At 46.0% G+C, this 23147-nt stretch overlaps 1 protein-coding gene across 2 annotated transcripts in view; it reads left to right on the top strand.

Moving 5' to 3' along the window:
• PGGT1B (protein geranylgeranyltransferase type I subunit beta) overlaps positions 1-23147 on the top strand; it is a 58776-nt gene that overhangs the window by 16889 nt on the left and 18740 nt on the right. For both annotated transcript variants that reach the window (XM_014600954.3, XM_019484530.2), the window contains exon 3: positions 2660-2727. In XM_014600954.3, coding sequence (XP_014456440.1) covers positions 2660-2727 — 68 coding nt within the window. The remainder of the gene's footprint in view (positions 1-2659; positions 2728-23147) is intronic.

The following is a 23147-nucleotide window of genomic DNA, read 5'->3' on the forward strand; positions in this document are numbered from 1 at the left end:
CAATTAATGTGGTGGCTACAATTAATTTTGGGGTTTGTGAAGAGAAAATTACCAAAGCTTCCTTCTTCCTCAGCATTTTATTTATCTTTATCTCCATATACTATAACAGATGATACCAATTGCTTTTTAAACTGAACTGACCTTTGTTGTATTTCTATTCATATAGTTTTCAGCTTGGGCGGGGCAGCGGAGGTTTTCGAAATTGCAGGCATTTCTTTCCATTAAGTAAGCACTTCGTTGCACTTCAGAATAATGGCTGTAAACATAATAGATCTAGGGACCTCTCTGATAAATAAACTTTTCACTAGTCTAATGGCATGGAAGTATTTACACTGGTACAAACTCGGGCATGTTCATATAAATTGTATTAGATACAAATTGGATCTTAAACTGGTGTTTAAATTGGAAAATAGTATTATTGCACAGTGAGTCTGTTGGCTACAAAGGATCAACTCACAAGATCTTAATAAATGCTTATTTATTGTACGGGATGTGAAGTTACCAATAAAATCATAAATGCAAACTTTGAGTTATAAGGGGTACTGGCCACTTTACACATGCACTTGCGATTGCTGCAGTAGTAATATAGCACCGATGTTGGTTTATACCTATCCGGGGCACTGGAATCTGTCAATGATCAGCTTCCTCCAAGGTGATGTCTTCTCCAGAAGGTGGTTGCTTGCTTGTCCTGTCTCGATAGATCGGGTGCTGGATGAGAGGGCACCACTAAGGGTCATGCTTCACTGCCTTTTATCCATTTCTGGCAGATTTCTGCGATCTGCATCATCTTGGCTACCCAGTTGTTGTCCCACATGGGTCTTGAGTAGTGCATGACAGCTGTCAGTCAGTCACTGGGGGTTCTGCCTGATGGTGCAGTTTTGGGAGTCCACCCTTGACTTGATTGACTCATTGTGTTGTTGCACATGTGTTGTTGCAGGTTTCAGGTGGCTTGGTTAGCTTAGAATGGCTTGTAGAGTACAGTTTTGTAATGGTAAGTTTCGCGGGCTAGACTATTGTCAGTTAACCGCCAGAGGCTATTGCTTTGTCATTCAGTTACCTACTGACTCATACATACTCGCATTCACTCAGGGGATCAGCCCAATACAGCAATACAATTCCAGTGATTTACAATTCCAATGTATTCTTATAATAATAATTTTAGTAATGCAAGGTATGACTTTCTCTAAAGAATACATTTGTTAAAAGGTATAAAACATAAAATACAGAATGCCAGGCCAAACATGAGACAGATGTAATATAAAAATGAGAAATATATAAAGATGCAGTGTGAGGTGGTGAGGATCAAAGACTACTGGGGACAGGTGAGTTAGGTTAGATGCAGTCTAACCTAACTCACATACACTGATTTAGCATAAACTTTAAACAGATATGGGAAGTTTGCTTTGGAAAATAGATTTTAATCAAAGGGGGACTGGGTTTACCAGGATATATTTAAAGTAATGTTTTCAATGCACCTTGGGTTTTCTTGTCTCTTACAGGCTTTGCTTTGAAGTGGATATTTTAGTTCTTTTGTTTTATTCAGTGACACTTAGGTCATTTGCTATGTAGATGTAGTTTGTAGGTTTCTCCTACAGAAACCAACTTCAGCTTTCTGGCTTTCTCTGAGCTTTGCCACACCCATGCAATGAGTGTGCTAGGTCTCTGCCAGTACTTAGAAGGAAAAAGAAATGCACAAAAAGGGGAGGGGGTGCAGGTAAGAAGGGGCTTCTGTTATATCAATGCCCAGAAGGGGAGTGTACAAATCTGTTACAAATCTATATTGGGAGTTTGCATCATTGTAATTACATTGTAGTTATTTTGTTTCAGATTTCTATAGTATAGATGGGGAGTTTTAGGTCCAGAGTATAAACCTTTTATGTTTATTATTTGAACGCTAAAATATAGGGCTCAGCACTAGCTTTGTACCTCCAGAGACTTAAAATCAAGGACTTGGGTTACTGCAGCTCAAAGCATAGTTCAGCTATCTAAAAGGCTAGCATTATGTCATTTGAAAATATATTAACCTATCCTAGGTATTCATGCCATAAAGATGAGCATGATGATATAGAGAACTTCAACAAGAGTTCCATATTTGAATAAGCAAGCAGCTTTTTCTTGGGGAAAAATACACCCATATGTATTCTGGATAGAGAGAGCAGTCCCGTTAGCTCCTCACAAAGTCTCTATTAGATACTTCTGTAGTTCAATGTAGTGACCTACCTGTTATTTTGAAATGGTTTAGTCAGTGCCCACTTAAAACCATAGAAGTCATTTCTGCATTCATGTACATCAAGCAACTAAATAAGGGTGCTGTGAAAAGCAAGTCTTACTGGATAGAAATCTAAATGCAAACAGCTTTATCCACATGGTAGACACTTTTCTAGGAGGTACTAAGAACAGTGGAGGAAATTCCATGCTAGTACAAACAGGATATGTGAAGCAGATAAAGCACCTTCTGCTGCACTATTATCTTTCTGGAGAAAATTGTGTTACAGGAGTAACATGCTGAAATTAGACAGTATTGAAAGGACAAGAACAAGCTATATGGATACTTAGTGCTAACATATCTTGGATCTGGCCAAAATTTAAGTTTCATCAAAGTAAATCAGTTGCCTTTTTCCTTTTTTTTTTCTTTTTTTCCCTCCCCTCCCCTCTCCAGGAACAAACTTGAATCGCTGTGGCTTCCGAGGCTCTTCGTATTTGGGGCTGCCATTCAATCCATCCAAGGTTAGTTGATGCTTTGTGTGAGGGGAGAGTCTCCTGTACAAACAAGTAATGATCTTGTGGCTTCTTCATTGACCTAGATGTACAATCCTTAAATATTTAGGAAGCAAGTGTAGATCCAGGCAACCTTTTTTAGTCAACTGAATATTAAGTTCATTGTATAGTTTTTAAAAATCTCCAGCATGCTTCTAAGGAAGACAGTATTATGTCTGCATTTACAAGTGTCAGGGGAGAAACTGATATACCCCTATAGTGGCTTGCATCAACCCACACTGCAAATCATTGGCAGTTCTAGGAACAATTGCAGTTGACTAGGCCAGCCAGGCTTAAGAATTGCAAGTGGATCTGGGCCAGAAAAAGCAGAATTTTCTTAAAGCGAATGAGATGTATTCACAGGGCATTTGAGTGGATCCTGTGTATTACTTGAATGTGAGCAAAACTGTGCTCATACCCACTTGTAGGGGAAGGCAACAGGAGGTAGGATACAAGGCAGTAGAATTGAGAGAAAAGGGGAGACCTAGAAGTGAGCAGAAACAGTTAAAAATGTTGTTGGTGGCGGGTGCTACACTCAGAAGATAAGAATAGTGGTGAACTTGACAGGGACAGGTGGGGGGATTGGAAGAGGGAGCAGAAGGCTTGTCTGTGCTGCTTCTGTCAGGATAGCTGATGGTGATGTGAGAAGGAGATGTAGATTTGGGTCTGGGCCAGATTCCAAAAAGCATTTGGAGGAGGGAAGGGGGGTTAGCAGGAAGATTTGCAGGATCAAGAGTAGCTGTTTCATGGAAGTATTTCTAAACTGCAGTGGTAGTGTAGTGTAATCAGATGCTGTCTGAAAGTCAGCTGTAGCATATAAAAGCTAATAGCTTCTGAATGAGTTAGTGTTATAACTGTAAGGTGCTACCTTGTCCTTCCTTGCCTTCTGCCTAGACTAATTCATTTTTACTTTGGTGTCTGTACTATAGTCTGCAGTATGGACATACCCTGACTGAAATGCTGTTAAGTTGATTTACTCTGGAATAACAAGTTGTCTCCTCTTGTGGAGTGAATCAGCCAAGGCTCCAGAGCAATACAGTGCTTGGGAGCACAGCGCCATCTCTACCAGGCACTGCCGAGAGACAAGGTATTTTTGTCTCTTGGTTTGCTGTGGAGTTACTCCCTTCTAGAGCCCATACTGTGCCTGCCATGGTCTTAGAGGTAAAGATGATGAACTGTACACTGGTTGGAATTGGCATTAACTTTAATTACAGGCTCTTGGAGCTGTTAAGGATTTCTTCATGGAGCTCTCTTTAAGGAGAGTTTCTGTAACAATCTTACAGACATACCAAAGGGCAGTTTATGTTAAGGTGTTTCAATAACCTTTTAAATGCATAAATAGCAACCCATAACCCAAGTAAGGTTATATATTCCTCAAGTTACATTCTGTGAGCTGATTCTTATCTTTCTTCTGGTTAATTAGAAGTTGTTAGTAGTGTAGTGCTCCTGCAGCACAGTTGTGTAATACGATTTGAATGGTCTGAAATGCACATCAAGGATTTTCAGTCATAATATTGAAACAAAGCCTTAAAATGAGGGAATGAGTAAATGAAAGAATGAAATAAACTCAGTACATTAAGGAAGGGTATGGTTTCTGTAAGCTTCCTGAAATCCTCTCCTGTGCACAAAGCTTGAAGAAACTGGGCTTCACCGAAAGGAGTTTTTGTACAGCAGCTTGAAGAAAAGTGTTGTATAAAGTTCTGAATGCCATTGCAATTCACTGTCTACACTTTATGTACCTTCGTTGTATTGCTTATTTTCAAACAGCACATGACTTGAGCGATACATCTTTTATTTTCTGGACACTTGTTGCTACCTACCATGATGTCCCATGCTCTGTAAACTGTCAGTTTGTAGAAAGGGACCGAGGGTAGGAGTGGGTAATCTATAGAAATCTAATGCACTCGCTTTCCAAAGCCTAAACACTGTTCATAGGAGAGCATGTTTTTATATTAAGAATCATTAGGTTAAAGCAGAGGTGCTTCACCTCCAGCCAACAGGCCAAATGTGGCCTACAGAGCTATCTTATCTAGTCCTTGGGGCTCCCCACGGATCAGGAAACAATGCAGAGTAGTGGCAATTAATACTGCCACCCTTCCCACTTGCCAGATTCCCAAACCCTAACCCCCCTGTGCCTGGATCAAGACTGGGCCACCTCTGTCCCCTTCCCCTCTCCATGGCTGGACTAGGACCAAGTTAAGCCCATATCCCCCATAAGGCTGGATGGGGCCTGCTGTGCCTGGCCTGAGCACCAGATGGAGACTGTCAGCTGGACTAGCTCACATAGGGACCAGACACTGTCCATCTAGCCCACCAGAGAAAAAAGCTGAGCACCACTGGGTTCAAGGAAGTGGACCTCCCTGGATTGTATTGGCATAAAAAATTCTAAAATATTGCCAATAAGACAACTTAAAAAGAATTATCAATACACAAAAGAATAATAAAACATGGAAGCCTACAATGATAAAACTTGTTTAAAATGGTAAGAATGGTTCTGCCTTTTAATTTATAAATGAAAAGTGGTCAGTCAAGTGGGCATCTTAAAAGAAAAAAAATAAGCAAACAAAAAAATTGCTAATAAGTGTTTTTGGTTTTGCATTGGCAAGTTATTTCCACACCTCTGTAGTGACCATCTCATCTTTTAGCTCTGCTTAGTGTCACATTGGAAATAAGGCTGATAGGTGTATGTCTGAGCTGATTCATGGAAGTTCATGGAAATCTCTCATCACTATAGACGTTGCAAAATAATGAAGAAAAGAAAATGGAAAATTCTCCCAGTTTTACTGAATGTTGACAGGATCTAAGTGTGTTTGAGGGGAGGGGGGAAGTAGATGGTTGTGTCACGACCCAGTGAGTTTGGTGCCTCGGCACGATGGAATTTTCTTGACACACGAGAGCCTCTTGCACAGCAAGGGTTTTTGCTGCATAAAGAACCCGCGTGCAGGAGGGAGTTCCCGCCACTTTTGCAGCTGCCTTTGCAGGATACATTTTCTCTTTGCAGCATGGAGGTGCACGGTGCAAAGAGTTCCCGCCATTTGGACGCAAATTCCTGTTCCGCAATTGGCTAGTGCTAAATTATTCACACATGGCAGCCAGTAATTGGCTTGCTGGCTGTTTAAAAACTAGCGCGACTTCCACCCAAGTCGAAGAGCTTTGAGCACGCTGCAGAGTGCCTCTTAGAGATCCGACTTGCGGCTAGCTGATCGATAGACTGATCACCTATCGATCCCTCTTCCTGTCGCCGAACGCAGTCCCAGACGTACCCTTTTCCCGCCGGCTTGAATTACGGATGAGTTTACTGGTATTGGCCTCGCCAGCTGGAGCAACTCACGTTGTTGTCCAGACGACCGAACCGTTTCCGTCGCAGCTACCCGTGACGTAAGTAAAGTTTTTTGCAACCATTAAGCTTCGTCAGCCTCTCTATTCACCAGCCCGCCCTGACGAACGGGTAAATTCTGAATCACCTCGAGTCGGTTCAGCCCGGCCGAGACATGGCGACGAGGATGGGATTAAAGGGCACGGTGATGGAGAAGAACTTAATTGGGTGCTGCCCCTGGCGCACCGGGAACTGCCACGTAGAGAACGCTAACGATCTATGAGCGCATATTGCTTACCACCAGGCGGTAGAAGGGGAGGAAAAAAGTATTGATGGTTACTTCTCCGTAAAAAGAGAAGAGACCGTAATAAAAGAATGGAGAACAAAACTATCCCTAGGGGAGTTCGGATGCATAATGGGGAGCGACCGGGTTTACTATCGGCCCCCGGAGGAAACTTCAACAATATCCCTAGCCGGGGTGAAAGTGCGGAAGGCAGAGCAGCTGACCCCCGCTCAGGAGTTCGCCCAATGCACCCGATACTTGAAGGAGGGGGGGGAACCCACCCCCGCGGACTGGTTCAGCTGTCCGGATTTGGTGCCCGAGTCGCGGGGCCATGAGCTCCTCGTTCAGCTGCGGGAGGATTTAGAAACTAAGGGCCGTCACAAGCCGAAGTGGGGTCTAATTAAATGGAAAAAGGGAAAGATGATAAATGTGCTGTTCCGTGCAGTAACGGGCCTACTGAGGGAATACGCGAATCTGGAGGCTCAGATGTATACTGCGGGTAAAGAGTCGCTGGAGCAGACAGCAAAGGGCTCCGGAGCAGCGTTTATTAACAGTGCCAGCCGCATGATGCTGCTAGCAGAAAATGGCGCTGAGAGAAGCGCAAGCTACCCGGGGAACCCGGAAAGGAGGGGCGGAGTTTTGGAAGACCCTGCGGGGATTCCCTTAGTGACTCCACCCCCTGAAGTGACATCATTCCCTGCAACCACGCCTCTTTGCCACAGGGAGGGGGCAATGGGAGGAGGGATGTACCCAATGCTCCCAGATGCAGAATTTAACCCTCTCTCTGCCGCAGCTTACCTGATAGCTGTGACGAAGCATGTTGAGGATGAAGTTGGTGCTACACATACCATCACTATCTCTCGTACGCGCACCAGACCAGAGATTCAAGAGCTTTGTAAAGAATCCAAAATAAGGCCGGAAGAAACCTTGGCCATGTGGTTAGGACGACTGATAGTGGAATTTGGATCCGACACTCTGGATAAAGAAGAAGCGAGTGCCCTGACACGACAAGCAGCGTGGAGCGGAGGGCGCGCTACTGATTTGAATGTGGTCACGGATAGTACCCACTGGCCCATCCCGCTCCCGGCGCTTGTGGTAGGACAGGTAAACCACAAATTTCACACCTGGCACGAGGGTTGCCTGAAGAAGGCTACGGCAGAACAACTCCTGGCTATAGTTGGAATGTCGTATCTCTCGTGGAGCCCAAGAACAAATCCAATGGGACTAACAGCAGTCCAGCGTAAAGAGAGATGGGCTCATCGTCACCTATCGGACCCTGGGGCAATTCCAACGCCCTTGGAAGCCATAGATGCCTGCGTGGAGGTGTACGGAGGAGCGAATGCTATTACACTTCGACTCTTCTTGAACCCGATAGCAGGACAACCAGTGGGATGTCTTTTAGGCCATCTCCCACGATTGCAGGCACTTATGAAGCAAGATGAGGAAGTTTCTGGTGACACAAGGGATCGACCTTCAGTGTACCTGGCTGCAACATTGAGGCCTAGGTGTCCAGGGTATACCCCTCGACGAGAGCCATGGGGATCACCTCCAAGGACCCCAAAAGAAAGAACCTCAAAGGAAAGAATTCTGAAGGAAAGGACTGTGTTCGAATTTCTTCTTGCGCACTCCGGACTAACAAAGGCTCAATTGAGACTTTTGGGAGACAAGGCCCAGACCAGTATGGCTGAAGCAATGGGATTTAATTTTGAGGATCCGTCAAAAAACAAGTAATGGCCGTTGGCTCCGCCGGCGGCCTTCCTCAACTCAGACCTGATCCTACTGATTCTCGACCATACACTGAACTCACTGTTTACAACCCTACCGATCCGGATGACCAACAACAGGTATTCTTTCTTCTTGATACTGGAGCTCAGACCAATGTGATCACCTTAACGATACCTCATCAAAAGACCACCAAGACGATCAAGGTACAAGGGCTTAATGCTATCACCATCACAACGAAGGTCAAGTTTTGGGTTCAGTATCACGATATCCCCTAGAAGCTGTTTTAGGGGGCATCAATATTTTAGGAATCCCGGGGATAAAAGTGCTTGACCTCAAGGAGCAAGTGCTACAGGCATTACCTGTAATTATCCCAGAGCAGGACTGGCATCGACCAACGCTTCGTGACACTTCCACCTGGCGATATCGGCCAATCCCAACTAAGGATTCTCTGAAACAGTTCCTTACTAACCTTCTGCAGCGACTTGAGCGACGAGGCTGTATTAAGACCATAACAGCCAGCACCTACCTATCATCAGGATGGGGAGTGGCGAAACCTGGGAAGCCTAATGAAGCCCGGTTGGTTGTAGACTATCGAGAAGTTAATAAAAGATGCCAAGTGCTTCGACAGCCTAATCTGTCTACTTTGCCACAGTGTATGTTTGAGATGGCACAGTTCCAGCAAAGTCCGTGGGTCGGAGTTACATTAGATCTAAAAAATATGTTCTTTTCTATCCCAATAACTGACCCGGAGGGAATACTGAATATGCGTATTGATGGCATCATGTACAGGTGGACAGTTTGTCCGCAAGGATATCGCAACGCTCCATCGTTAGCCACTGGTGCCATGAATAACACCCTGAAGAATTTTCGAGCCTTGCACTCTCTTCCCCCAGAGAAAGAATTAAAAATTTGGAGTTATGTGGATGATATTGCCATCATGGGTCGCGATAGCTCTGTAGTTGCCGGTGTAGTAAACCAACTAGTTGCTCACCTTCAAAGTGAGGGATGGACCATCAACGAGGAAAAGTCAAGCCTACATCCTGTAGATGACATTACGTTCCTTGGCACTCGATACATCGGTTCCATCTGCCACGGAGTCTCGCATGAGGGTCCTAACATCGATCCGCTAAAAACATTCCACCCTGTCACTAAGAGGCATTTTCAACAGCTTTTGGGTCATTTAAATTGGTATCGACATTATGTTGAACCCAGCGATTTGGCACTCCTCACTAAATTACAGCGACAGATTCGTGACAAGTCCCGAAAGTCCACGGCTTGGACGGAAAAAGATCAGCAGAATCTGCTTCGCCTGCTAACCACAGTTAAAGGTACACAACTCCATGCCATCGATCTGGGTGAGTCACTAACCATAACCCTTGGATTCACCACCAATCACGTGTGGGCTGTCGTGCATAACCCCCGCGATGAGTTGGTATATATGGCCCATAAGACGCTTCAAGCGGCGCAACATCGATATAGAGCTATGGGAAAGATTCTCCTAGCCGAACAACTGGTGGAGCTGTTAGCAAGGGGGCATGGGACGTTACGCGCTCCTGGTGCCACGTTGTTACCCTTGCTAGACGCGGGAAGAATCGACCCACATTTTCAAGGGGAGTCTAAGACCTGGAATACGCTAGTACTAACCCACCATTATAATTGGCATTGTTGGAGGTTGGAAGACACGGTACCTGATCCAAGCCCAGAAGATGAGGAAAAGGTTCCTACGCTGTATGGAACTTCAGCCCCAGCGTGGATGGCCTCGGACGGAACCTCCCGGCATGGAGGAGCCTATGGGTACTACTGTAAAGCTTGTCATGATAAGGAAATTTTCCAAGCTGACCCAGATGATAATTCGTCCCAAAAATGTGAATTATTAGGATTCCTGAAGGTACTGGAACATTGTTTGATGTATCATAACGATACACTCCCAGTTCCGATCATCGCAATTGATTTGCAGTATATCTACAAAATTCTCACGGGCACAGCTTTTCCCTCCGAAAACTTGGATGATTGGCGAGACATCTGGAGGATGTTAACTAGATTTATACGCCTTCCATTGATTAGGCACACTAAATCCCATCGTTCAGATACTGATCCAGTGCATGAGGTAATTGATAAGCTCTTGGAGGATCCGCTCCGGACCGACAGCCTTGCCTGTCACATCTACCACTGATCCTGAAGCAAATCCATTCCTCGCGTGGCTTCACGAAAATTGGGGTCACCCGGGACCACGGGCTTGTCATCAACGTTGGTGCCGAACCATTACAGAGCCGGCCTCATATGGAGCCCGGCGGGATTGGGAAAAGGTAGCTCAGGCCTGTGAGACATGTGCTAAAGAGGAGTGTCATAAAACCCAAGCATCAGATCGGAGCTTTCGATTCTTTGCAGTTTCCGGCAGGAAAAGTTTGGCAGGTGGATTTACTGGGACCCCTCCCAGGGTCTAAACTGCCAAATAAAGGACTAGTTATGGTTGATTTGGGGACCAGACAGTTGCAGGTTATTCCCTTACAAAAAAGCAATGCCACTGCTGTTATTGCTGCCTTGACTGCTGTGTTTGCCACCTGGCAACCTCCTCATGAAATCCAGTCTGATGGAGGACCTCCGTTTAACTCTAACTCTCTGGATAAATTTGCTTGTCTTCATAATGTGGCATGGCATCTTCATCTGCCGTACCATCCGCAGTCCAACGGCATTGTGGAGAGACATATAGGTCTATACAAGGAGCAGCTTCGCCTTAGAGGAGGGAGGGACGTTTAAAAATTGGACTAAATTTAATCATGATGTCCTTATTTCACTAAACACTGCTAAACCGTTATGGGACGAAGCTAATGTCCAAAAACCCCCACCTTGGGAGCCCAAGTTCCAACCTGACGAGTTAGTGTGGATTTCAATACCTCACCCTCATCAGTCTCATCCACAAGTTCACAAAGGGATAGTTCAACGGCCGGGACAATATCCCAATACCTATTCTGTCCAACTGGAAGAGAAGCCTGATTGTCCCCCTATTATCGTTCATCACAACTGGATGACACGCCGTTCCGATAGTCACCCAGTATCCTTACAGTGAAACCAGTTATGATTCTTTCTCGTTGTGTTTTGTCTTGTTATTCTGTTTTCTTCACTGGTTTGACCCCAGCAAAAGCGGTAATAGACCAGACTGCAGTCCATTTGAGGCCAGAAAGTGATAATTGCGAGGGAGGCACTGAGACAGCAAAGAACGCATCTACTCAGGACTTGTTATGGCATTATTTTATTTTGTTAAATGTTTACTGACATTGTCTGTTATAGGAGAAGACGGACCGAAGCGGAATGTTCTCTAATCAGACGATGATCAACAGTTGTTGTTATGTGTTCAAAAGTTATTTGTTTATGTATTTAAATATATATATATATATTGGTTGTGAAGGCTTTGCCAAGTCAGTGAATCCATATAATGTGCTCATGTGTCGAAAGTTCCAGGTGTGCCGTCGGCAAGGGGGCATGTCACGACCCAGTGAGTTTGGTGCCTTGGCACTATGGAATTTTCTTGACACACGAGAGCCTCTTGCACAGCGAGGGTTTTTGCTGCATAAAGAACCCTCGTGCAGGAGGGAGTTCCCGCCACTTTTGCAGCTGCCTTTGCAGGATGCATTTTTTCTTTGCAGCACGGAGGTGCACGGTGCAAAGAGTTCCCGCCATTCGGATGCAAATTTGTGCCCTGCAATTGGCTAGTGCTAAATTATTCACACGTGGCGGCCGGTAATTGGCTTGCTGGCCGTTTAAAAACTAGCGCGACTTCCGCCCAAGTCGAAGAGCTTTGAGCACACTGCAGAGTGCCTCTTAGAGATCCGACTTGCGGCTAGCTGATCCATAGACTGATCACCTATCGATCCCTCTTCCCGTCGCCGAACGCAGTCCCAGACATACCCTTTTCCCACCAGCTTGAATTATGGACGAGTTTACTGGCATTGGCCTCGCCAGCTGGAGCAACTCACATTGTTGTCCAGACAACCGAACCGTTTCCGTCGCAGCCACCCGCGACGTAAGTAAAGTTTTTTGCAACCATTAAGCTTTGTCAGCCTCTCTATTCACCAGCCCGCCCTGACGAACGGGTAAATTCTGAATCACCTTGAGTCGGTTCAGCCCGGCCGAGACAGGTTGTTCTTTAACCATTTGATTTTTTTTTTTTACATGATTGTGGTGTCTTCAAATCTGTGAGAGACTGAAAAAAAACCTTTGTTCAAATCAATAGTCATGTTAACCTAATTCAAGATGATTAGGTGTGTCTTAATAAGTATATGAAGTACTGTAAACTTGTAGACCGATTGAAAATTCCACACTAGCAAATGCTTCTGGATGTGTACATCTGTCTGTAACAGTTGTATAGCATAATTTGAGAGTATGAATTTGCTTCAGGTCCCAAGGTCTGTTCCATCCGGTGTTACTAGACTCGAGTTAAATCTAGCATGCATAAAAGACAATGTCTTAGCTGATCCTAAGTTGGCCAGAAATCTTAAGTCTTTTGAAACTGTTATAAATCCATTTGAGGGGTGAACCCTCGTCAGTAGTGCTTTTTCCATGTAAAACTGTTTTAAGGAGGTTGTGTTTGCAGTGTAAAATCAACTGAGTTCAGGGACCCTGTTACTATAGTGCATTGGTGCTCAAGCTTTTTGCCTAGCAAACCAGATGGGAAGTGCCCAGTCCTTCCACAGGCACGGCTGGTGGTCCTGATCCGGTGTCTGGAGTGGGCGCAGTGGGGCTCCATGTATCCATGTTGTGGGGTAAGGAGCATGGCCTGGCCCCAACCTTGACCCATGGGAAAGCGGGGGTGGGGTGGCTGGGCCCTGATCTGGCTCTGTGGAGTGAGAGAGTATGGCCCAGCTCTGACCTGCCGCACGAGGATTGGGAATTTGGCATCAGAGGAGGGTAGCAGTAGTAATTGCCACCACTCTCCCATTAACAAATTTCCCAACTTGTGGGGAGCTCCACAGGTAGGATGCCATGGCTCTGCAATGCAGATTGAGCCCCCCTGCCATAATACATCATACCACAGTTACTGTGTTGAGGGGATGGGAAGGATTTAAGTGTCTCTGATCTATATTATCATGATGATTTGCTTCATTGGTGCAGACAGATTCTGCCTATACTGCAGGACCAAAGCACATAAATCATTTCCACCAGCTTGATTGGTTTTGCATTGTAGCTAGGACCTTAACTTTGTCTGCAGTGGTCAGCAAAAGCAGTTAATACCGTACTAATGAGAGTTTGCTGCAATAATTTTCATTTATTTATGGTTCAAATTTTAAATGTTTCTTCACAAGCATGAGGAGTTACTTCTCATATTGGAAGTGCAAGGTGGCAATCACAGTCTTAGCTGTTTGTTGTGAGCGCCATTGCTCTGATCCTTGTTTCTATTACACTAGAAGGATCTCTTAACAGCAGTTAAAATTTGTTAACATGGGCAGGACATAGCCATAGTCTGGATCTTTCTCCATAAAAAGGAGGTTAAGTCTTGTCCATGTTACAAAGTGTAACAGGACCATAATTTTCAATGTCCTTCTTGTCACTAATATATCTGTGATGCAACTACTTTCATTCTTAAAATAGTTTATCATCATTTTGCTTTCCTCTCTGTCCTTGACCTTAAAAAGTTCAATGCTGTTTGAGTGGACAGAAACAATAACTTGCTTATATTTTAGCTTGATGATTTGTGAGTTATTACTGCAGTGGCACAGAAATAAGAGTAGTCTTTCTGCGAAATACACTGTATACAGTGAAACATGCCTCTCGGCTAATCCTGAAGGTACCTGCAAAGCGATGGCCTCTCTGATAAATGTAGAGCAGGAGTTAGTTGTGTGCACTGTGCTTGGAGGCTCTGTGGTACAGTCGGTATAGGGAGCAGCTTAGTAAATGTGGTCTTGAATACAGTGTTTTTCTTTTATTAAATCTTGGAAATTATGGAAAAAGCATTTAAAATTCTTCAAGTATAATTTGATACCTGTGTGGTGTTAGATTTTGTAAAAACAATCTGCAATTAAATTGGACAGAGATTATTTTCCCTTGAAGTTTGCTTCTGGGATATAAACACTGGCATTGTGCAGTTGGTTTGGAAATACCATGTTTCTTATCAGGTTAACACTGGTTTTATTCAGTGTGTTGTTATGCGTCCCAAAGCCTAAGATGTAAATTGCACAAGGAAAATCCTGAAGAAATCTTGAAAATAGTCTTAGCTTCTAGAAATCTCTTCATTTAACAGTAAACCCTTTTAAAATAAGTTGTTTTAGTGTCATTAAACTTAGCAAAGTAATCTATCTGGGTTAGTAGTTAAAACATCTTACAAAACTTGATTTGTTTTTTCCACCCACTGTCAGGAAAGCCACTTGTTCAGTCCTCAAATTCTTAAGGTGGCAGTTCCTGTCTGTTAGTTTACATGCTATTTTATCCTGTGTTATGATTAAGCTGTTGTTAAAACCCATTACAATGTTGTACTGCCCTTTAAATGGGGGGAGGTGAGGAGTATTTTTCATCCGGAAAAACTGCTTGGTCACTCTCTTTTCCAGGGGTGGGCAAAATGCAGCCTGAGGGCCGGATGTGGCCTGCCAGGCCATTCTATCCGGCCCATGGGGCCCCTAAAAAATTTAGAAAACTAATATTTATCTGCCCCTGACTGTCTGTCATGCATCCCTTGATGGCTTGCCAAAACTCAGTAAGCGGCCCTCCGCCCAAAATAATTGCCTGCCTCTGCTCTTTTCCCTTTGTATTCCTTGATGTGCCCCAAGTACACAATTTGCAAGTTTGAAAGTATATTACTATTTATCTTAAAAATACAATGCAACAGCCGTCTAGCTGGGTGTTGTTCCAAGAAAGGCCTTATCTTCATTAAATACCTAAATGAAATACAACTTGTAAATAGCTTTTCATTATCCATACTCAGCAAACACATTAAATCAGTGCTACATAATGTATAAACCACTCATTATATGTTACAGAATAAGCTCCCTCCAGAGGTGGTGCAATTGCCTACCCTGGAAATCTTCAAGAGGACCTCAGTTGTCTTTCCTGCTTGGTGCAGGGGGCTGGACCTGATGATCTTCCAAGGTCCATTCTGGCCTTACAGTCTATGTATCTATGAATTTCTTCCCACTACAATAATTCTGATGGAACAACATTTTACCAAACTTTCCAAAATAAAACTTTATGTTGAGGGGTAACATGAAAATTGCTATCTAAATGGGAGTATTTTTTAGAATGATAAATGCCAAAGATTTTTTTTCCAATAAAATCTTTTTAAATGCTTCTAAAATTGCTAGTGGAGCATGACATTCAATTAGAATTTCTGCAACCTTAATTTAAAAGTCAAAAGCTAGACTGTACTAAATCTCAATTCTCAAATAAGTATAATCTTCTCTTCATCAGAATGAAACTTTAAATTTAAAAAAAAAATGTTTCATTGCACCTTTTACTTGTCTACTATTCCAGATGTCAGTATTTATTTGGAGATTAGCACTGTCAACATCCATGCGTAGATAAAATAAAGAAACACAATATTTTTCAGACTGGCATTTTCTATGTGTATAATTAGTGCTGGCATCTTCCCTCCTTCATAGACATGCCAAGTAAAAATTAATTTGTTGCAGCCATCCAGTTTATATAATCCTATTATGTTTAAATTTTTTGCAAATTCAATTTTCTAGTCAGTCTTGTGGATGACCTACTTCAGTATTGTAAGGGAACTTACTGCTTAGTATCGTGGAACTTTTCCAAACATTTTTCACCTGTGAATGTCTTGCTGAAATCTTTTCTGCCCAAATTAGATGTAGAACACTTGAAATCTGGCTGGTGTGCTAGGTTACAGGCAATGCTGCTACAGCAGCTGTGTTGGTTCAAATTTAAGTTTTGTAAAAGGGAAAATCTTGTTTGCCCTGTCACTTATAAACTGAGTATTGGCTGTAACAGGACCTGGTTTCTGTTGCCCTAGAAATTCGAGATTGGTACTTATATTTTGAGATGTGGATTCTGGAACTCAAAATTAGAAGTGCAGCATGGAAAGTAGACTGCTCAGAGTAAAGTTGTTGAGGTGAATGTATTTTGGACACAAGGATTTACCATACTAACTGTAACCAGGGACATGGCTCAGGCTGTAGGGCAGGGGTGGGGAATTATTTTGGGCAGAGGGCCGCTTACTGAGTTTTGGCAAGCCATTGAGGGCTGCACGACAGGCAGCCCAGGGCAAAATAATATTAATTTTCTAAATTTTTTAGGGGCTTCGCGGGCCGGATAGAATGGCCCGGCGGGCCACATTCGGTCCCCGGGCCTCATTTTGCCCACCCCTGCTGTAGGGAGTAATAGCCTGCCTGCTCAGGGGCACGGGCCAGTGGACAGAGATGATTGCCTGGCTTGAGGAAGTTAAAAGTTCCCAGGGAAAGGAGCTGAGGAGGAAGTGGAGGCTGAGGTGCTGAGGAGACAGAACAGAACTGGGAAAGCTTTCTCCAGGTCCAAGGAAGGACTACAGGTTTGAGTTAAACCTTTGTTGCTTGTTTGTGTGTTTGTTTTGTTATGGATGTTGGTTTTCATATGGGGACAAGTTAGCCCCAGGAAAAATAAAAAGCTGAATAACAACCTGCTGCACTAACCTTCAGATTTGTCCTTAATTGTTTGCAAGTTCAGAATCTAATCCACCGGGGGGTGACTTGGTCTAATGCAGGGGTAGGCAACGTTTTTTGGCCAGAGTACTGAAAAAACCACAATGTCAACTCTGGAAGGTGCCAGAGTGCCGGCATGCCAGAAAAACAAAATTGGGGGGGGGGGGAGGCGGTACATGGCAGGATGCACTGCATATTAGTATATTTAATAATCATAAGTGTTGCCTTTGTTGTCATGTACTTTTTTTGTTAAGCATGTTGCAGTGAGAGAGAGAGAAAAAAAGAGAAATAAGAGAAAGAGGAGAGAGAGAAATAGAAAGAGGGAAAGAGAAATTAAAAAGAGAGCAGAGAGAGAACCAGGCACATACACGCACGCACGCATGCACGCACAGATCCACATGTGCACAAACACAGAAAATCAGAACACACATGCACATACACATCCAGAACCAGACACGTGTGCACACACAGATGCACAGAACCAGATGCATGGGTGCACAGAGCCAGGCTGCTGGGCCACTGGACAGAGTCCGACCCAACAATGCACCGGGCCTGCCAGAGCCCCTGTGCTTCCCTGGGGAGCCAGCCCCTGTGCTGCAGCGTGGCCAGCTGAGGCCCCAGCCTAGAGCCTGCCCATCAGCCCAACCACCCACCCACCCACGCAGCTAAGCCCGCAAGGGTGCAGCACTCCTGGCAAGGGGCAGCGCCAGCCTCATCCCAGTAGGGGGCCTAGGCCATAGCTGGGCTTGGAGCAGATGCAAGCCGGCTCAGCTGCAAGCCCTGCTGCAAGCAGCCCGGGCTCCATGGTTGGCAGCAGCTACCCAGAGCTGGGGCTGGCTGCAGCCAGGAGGTTGCAAACAGCTGCACGTGTGCCTTGGAGAAGACGGTGGGGGTCCTGAGGCAGCACAACCCTAGCTTCTCTCTTGCTGCCAGCACAAAGCTGATGACTGGGCTCCGGAGCCCCAAGCAGCTGCTTGTAGCCAGCAGGGTTGCCAGGTGTCAGCTAAATTTATAACCCAAAGTCACTTCAAAACTAGCCAATTTTGGGGGGTCACAGCACACATGCTGGCATCAGCTAGAGGGCTGAGCAGCCTGTTTCAGGGACTCTTTGACCACCCCCCCCCCCCCAGTTTGTGGGAGAAATAGAGGGGATTAAGCCCCCCCCACTCAGCCAGGGGGTTCAGGGGGATTAGTAGAGGGCCAGGCTTTGCTCACCTCAGCCTCTCCCTGCCCCTTATCCTTCTGCTCCCCCAAGGTGCAGACCAGGAGCCTTCCAGGCCCACTCTCCCAGGCTCTGCCCCAGGGGAAGCCACCAGAGCCGGGAGGAACTGATGCAGCAGGGTGGGCTGGGTCTGTCAGTCCCCACACAGCTACTCCTTAGCTGGGCATTAGCCTTGGTCCCAGCGGCAGGGGCCAGAAAGCTTGGGGTGGGGAGGACAGCCGTTCCTCCCCTCCCAGTCCTGCTCCAGCGTGGCGCCACTGACACCAGGAGAGGCAGGGGGAGCCTGGCCTGGCAGGGCATTCCCAGCGCTGCTCACCCTGCTCCTGGCCTTGCCCTTGCCTACCAGGGCAGGGGTCAGCCCTGGCTTTGCCCAGCCAGGGAGAGGAGCCTGCTGGCAGTCTCAGGGCTGGGCTGGGGCTGGCTGAAGCCCGACACTCACACACTCACCCTCTCCCTCTTGCTCTGCTTTGCGGACTCAGCAGGGAGGGCTCCGCTTCCTGAGCTCCCCCATCCCTCAACCCTCTGGGCAGGCACTGAGCCCCAGGGCCCCTATCCCATTGTCCCAGACAGCTGAGCAAGGGGCTCAGGACCAGGACCCAGGACCTGCCCCTGCCCCATTACCTTAGGCAGCAGATGCCAGGACTAGGTTGGGGAGGATGGTGCTGGGTAGGGCGGCTATGCCTACGGCTGCCTTGCCCTGCCCAAGGCAGCGCAGCCCTCCTGCTGTCCGCTCTGAGGACACAGTCACCGCCAGCATGGAGCTGATGCCCGAGCGGTGGAGCCTAGCACAACCGTTTGCAGCCTGCCTGATGCTTGCTGCAGCTGCCCAGAGCCCAGTCATCACCCCTGTGCTGGGAGCGGGGGAGAGACTGGGGTTGAGCTGCCTCAGGCCCCTCCCACTGTCCCCTCCAAGGCGCGGGTGCACGTGCCAGTACAGAGCTGTTTGCAGCCTGCCTGCTGCACCCAGCCCTGGCTCTGGGTAGCTGCTAATTGCAGCTTCCTGTCTTCCTGCTGGGAGCAGCCCAGGCTCCATGGTTGGCAGCAGCTACCCAGAGCTGGGGCTGGTGGTGGCGTGTCGAGCAATAGTGCTGGGGGTTGTCGACCCCTGGTCTAGCGTGTCCCAGTTAGATTAAATATAGTGCGATACAGTTCATTGACCTGATCAGTGTTTCAGATTAAATGCTGAGAAAAAAAAAGTCTTAAAACTTGTCATTGGTCCCCTCTTCTTTCCTCCAGCTCAGATGATCTGTGGAAGAAAAGCAGCGTGGTTCTATGTGGAAAGTCAATGCCAATACTACAGACTTCTCTTCTTTCCTTCCTTCCTTTTCTTTCTCCTATATTCCTTTTGCCTCCTATGCCCTGTCTTTCCCGTTGCCTCCAGCTCCTCAGACACCAGCTAGGAGCAACTGCAGCAGTAGGATATGATGATGTGAAGCCCATCCTGAATCCCCATTCATATCCTTGAGGAGAATGACGGTCAGTCCCACTACCCATGTCTCAGTAGGGCCCTTTTCCCTTGTCAGATGAACTATGACTAGAAGAGCTGATCATATTGAGGGTGGAGCCTAGCCCAGAGGGTTAACTACCCAGCCCTGGCACCTGCCACAGCAGATGGGCCAGGGATAAGCTACAGTGAGAGTCATGGCCAAGAGATGACATCCATCTGAGAAACAAGATGACAGAGGTGTTAAATGGCGGCACCGTGACATATGGGCATTACATTTCTGCCAAAGAGAATTGCTGTTCTACTAGTAGAAATGAGAAGCACATAAGCATTCAGTAAATTTCCCCTGGGGGAAAATTACCGCTTCCAGGAGTTTCTCTCCTAAGAGTGAGCATTTGTACATTCCCCTCCCAGATGGGAGGGGACTTTTCCCCAAACTGGGGACTGCCTGATTTGGAGAAGTGGTTGGGGGCTTTGCCCTGCTGCTCCCTTCCCCTCCCAGCCTGGTGTACTGGCTTCCACTGGTGTCCCGCTATCACCCACGCTGCCTAGCTGGGCAGCAGGAGTGGGGATTGCAAAGCCGAAGGGAGTGGGGCCAGGACACTTGTACCCACCTGAGGTCCCAGCCTCACAGGCTTTAAATGCTGTATGTGCTGCTCAGCTGAGAGGCACATGCAGTTATTTAAAAGCTGGAAAACTAGGGGTCAGAGAAGCTATCCCTGGCCCTTCTTCCCTGTGCCTCCAGCTTTAAATTACTGCATACAGCCATCTAGGCTACCTGGGGGGCTACCTTTTTACATCCTGCCCCCTTCCTAGGCCAGGGAGAGGATAGGTTCCCATAAGCATGAGGGTGGCCCCATGGCTGCTGGGCAGCTCACCTGTGTAACTCTCCAGCTAGGAGGCTGGAAGGTATGTATGCTCCAGCTATTTTACTATTAATAAGAATTTTAGAGAGATTCTTACTGGTGAAAATGAAAGTCTTTATGTGACCACTGTTTGTTGGAGGAGGAAGGACTCTGTGCCCAGATCCAGCACTTGTTGGACAGCGTTCACTTTCAGCAGTGAGCTTTCCAGTTCAGGAGGATGCTGGGCCAACAGATGCTACTTTAAATCTTGAATGCTGGACATTTTTTACTGTCTACTCTGACTGCTTGCCTTACCTTCTTCACGTCAATCTCTCTCCCTTTTTTCTGCCCCTCATAATACGTGGCAGAAAGTGAAACATTACCTATTGCACCCCTTTTTCCCCTTTTTTTGGACTGAAAATCTCCAGAGTAAGGACTATCTACAGACCACCTCCCTGCCACTGAGTTACTAGCATTAATTTAATCTGTTGTATAGTTTCTGCAAGAATAGGGATTTGCCTGACAAAATTTTCTCCCCATCCACTTCCCTAGTTGGGTCATGTACCTGTTGTCTGTCAACAGGTCCAGGTACCTGTTGTCTGTGGAGACTTTAAGTAGTCTGCATTCCTTTTATGTCACAGCTGTGAGATTTGGTGCCAAATTTTGCAGTTGAAGCAAAACTTTTACTTTGAAAAATATTTGGCCCTTATAGCTATAAAGATAACAGGATTGGTGAATGGAAAATAAACAACCAATTTGTGTATCTATTCTCAGAGTAAAAGCAGGAAAGATGAGTACATTTCTCCTGAATTTAGTGCTAAGAAAATAAGGTTTTTTATTTAATAGTTTTAAAAACTTAATATTATTGTCTTGCATAGATTTTAAAAAAAGGACCGGAAAGTGAAAATGAAAATAGTTTAAAATAAAAACCCTATTAAAATGTGCTAAAATCCCCAGTTGGTTTCCACTGTGTTCAGTAGAGAAATGGCTCTCCTAGCATTTAAAAAAATCTTCTCTTCCTTTTATAAAGCCTTGATACTTGCAGTTTTTTAAAAGGTCTGCCCTACATATTTGAATCATTGCAACACGTGGTATTTGATGTAGTACAATAATCCAGTGATGGGTGCACCTAAGGGCATCACAAGAAAAACTGTCTTCCCTTATGAATGCCTACAAATTGATGCTGCTTCTGTTGTGTTTTGGAGCTCACCTTTCATTTCAGCTTTGTAGCATGCCTTTAAAGTTTTGTTTCATCTCCTATTTAGGTCTTGTGTAATAGAGATAAAAGGTTCTCCCTCAGCCAGCAAAGAGAAAATTGCAGAAATCTGGCATGTTGTATTTCTCATACAGGTACTCCTCACTTAACGACCTACCTGTTTAACGACCGCGCGGACTTACGACCAGCTCTCCGAGCAGTCGGTACTCCGAGCAGGTAGGTTGTTAAGTGAGGAGTACCTGTATTGTGGAAACAGCGCGCCGCAGGTTCAGCACAGCGGGGCGGACAGCTCCCATGCTCGCGGCCCGGGCAGGGCAGGGCACACGGAGCGGGCTTTCCTCGCCGGGGCCGGGGCAGCTCTGCCAGCTCCCACCTGCCTGCAGGCGCAATGCCCCCGGCCCCACGGGACAACAGCCAGCAGGGCGCAGAGCAGCCCCGCGCGCGGGTCTGGAGGGTGGGTTTAAGGGCGGTGGTTAGTTCTGCCTGCCGGAGCCAAGCTTCCCTCCTGCTCCCTGGTGCCAGCTCCTTCTCTCTCTCAGCATCCTCTTCCCACCAGCCCTGGCTTCAGGGCCAAATGCTGCCCTGGTGCTGGCAAGAGGGGGGGAGGGAGCAGCTTGGCCCCCCACCCCAGGGACGCGGCTGCCAGCACACGGTCCTGCGGGGAGCACTTTGCTGCTCAGAGCGGCTCCTCGCTTATCGACCAATTCGCTTAACGACCGAGTCGCAGGAACGGAACTCGGTCGTTAAGTGAGGAGTACCTGTTCTTGCTAATACATACATCTAATGATGTGAAGGAATTTGTGGATATAGAAAGTATTAAATGAATAACTCCAAATACTTGTTAATGTACTGTCAGCCCTTTGTAGAAAGGACTGTTGTAAGCAGTGTGATTGAGTAACTAAGTCATCAGACAGTCAGAGGCCTTAGTGTGGGGCCAGCCTATGACGTGACATGCATGCTGCAAGTGACGCAGACAGCCTCTCTGTGTGGCACATGTAAGATCAGGGAGGGAGCCAGGAGCACAGTGGTAGATCGGACAGGGAGCAGAAAGTAGAGTAGCAGATCAGGTAGGAAATAAGAGGGTCAGGAGCAGAGAGTAGAGCAGCAGATCTGGCAGGGAGCAGAAACTAGAGCAGCAGGGAAAAGTGATTGGAGTGGCACTCTGGGCTCAGGGTTTAACTTGTGTTACCAAAAGATTGTCCCCCACTTCCTTTGTGATGTTGGGTTCTGCTCTTTGACCGTTGGCCAGTTGCTGCCTCTAACTCTCATTTGCTTATGCACAAAATGTGATTAATCTCACTTTACCTTAGTAAAGTGAGATGAGAACTGTAGCTGAAAAGTTCAGTATTAGCCTTGAATGTGGTGATCTCTTTTTACAAAGCTGTTATGAATGAGTACTGCTGATTTAGTTATTTATTTATTGGTGTAATTACCAGTTTTTAGTAGAGCCCACTTTCCTTTTTTAAAAAAAAAGGATTTGTGAAGCTTAGAATGATAGAAAACAGGGCTGGGAGAGACATTAGGAAGGAGGTCATCTAGTTTAATACCCTGCTCAAGGCAGAATCATCCCTGACTCAACCATTTTAGACAAGTGCTTGTCTACCCTGTTCTTAAAAACTCCCATAGCCTTCTACTGGTTTCCAGCATGGCAAAAGTTGGCAAGGATGTTAAATGGAGCTGTGCAATAATTTTAATTTATTTCAGATGTATCTGGCTGG

This window comes from Alligator mississippiensis, chromosome 3 (assembly GCF_030867095.1).
Source record: "Alligator mississippiensis isolate rAllMis1 chromosome 3, rAllMis1, whole genome shotgun sequence".
Lineage (NCBI taxonomy): Eukaryota > Metazoa > Chordata > Crocodylia > Alligatoridae > Alligator > Alligator mississippiensis.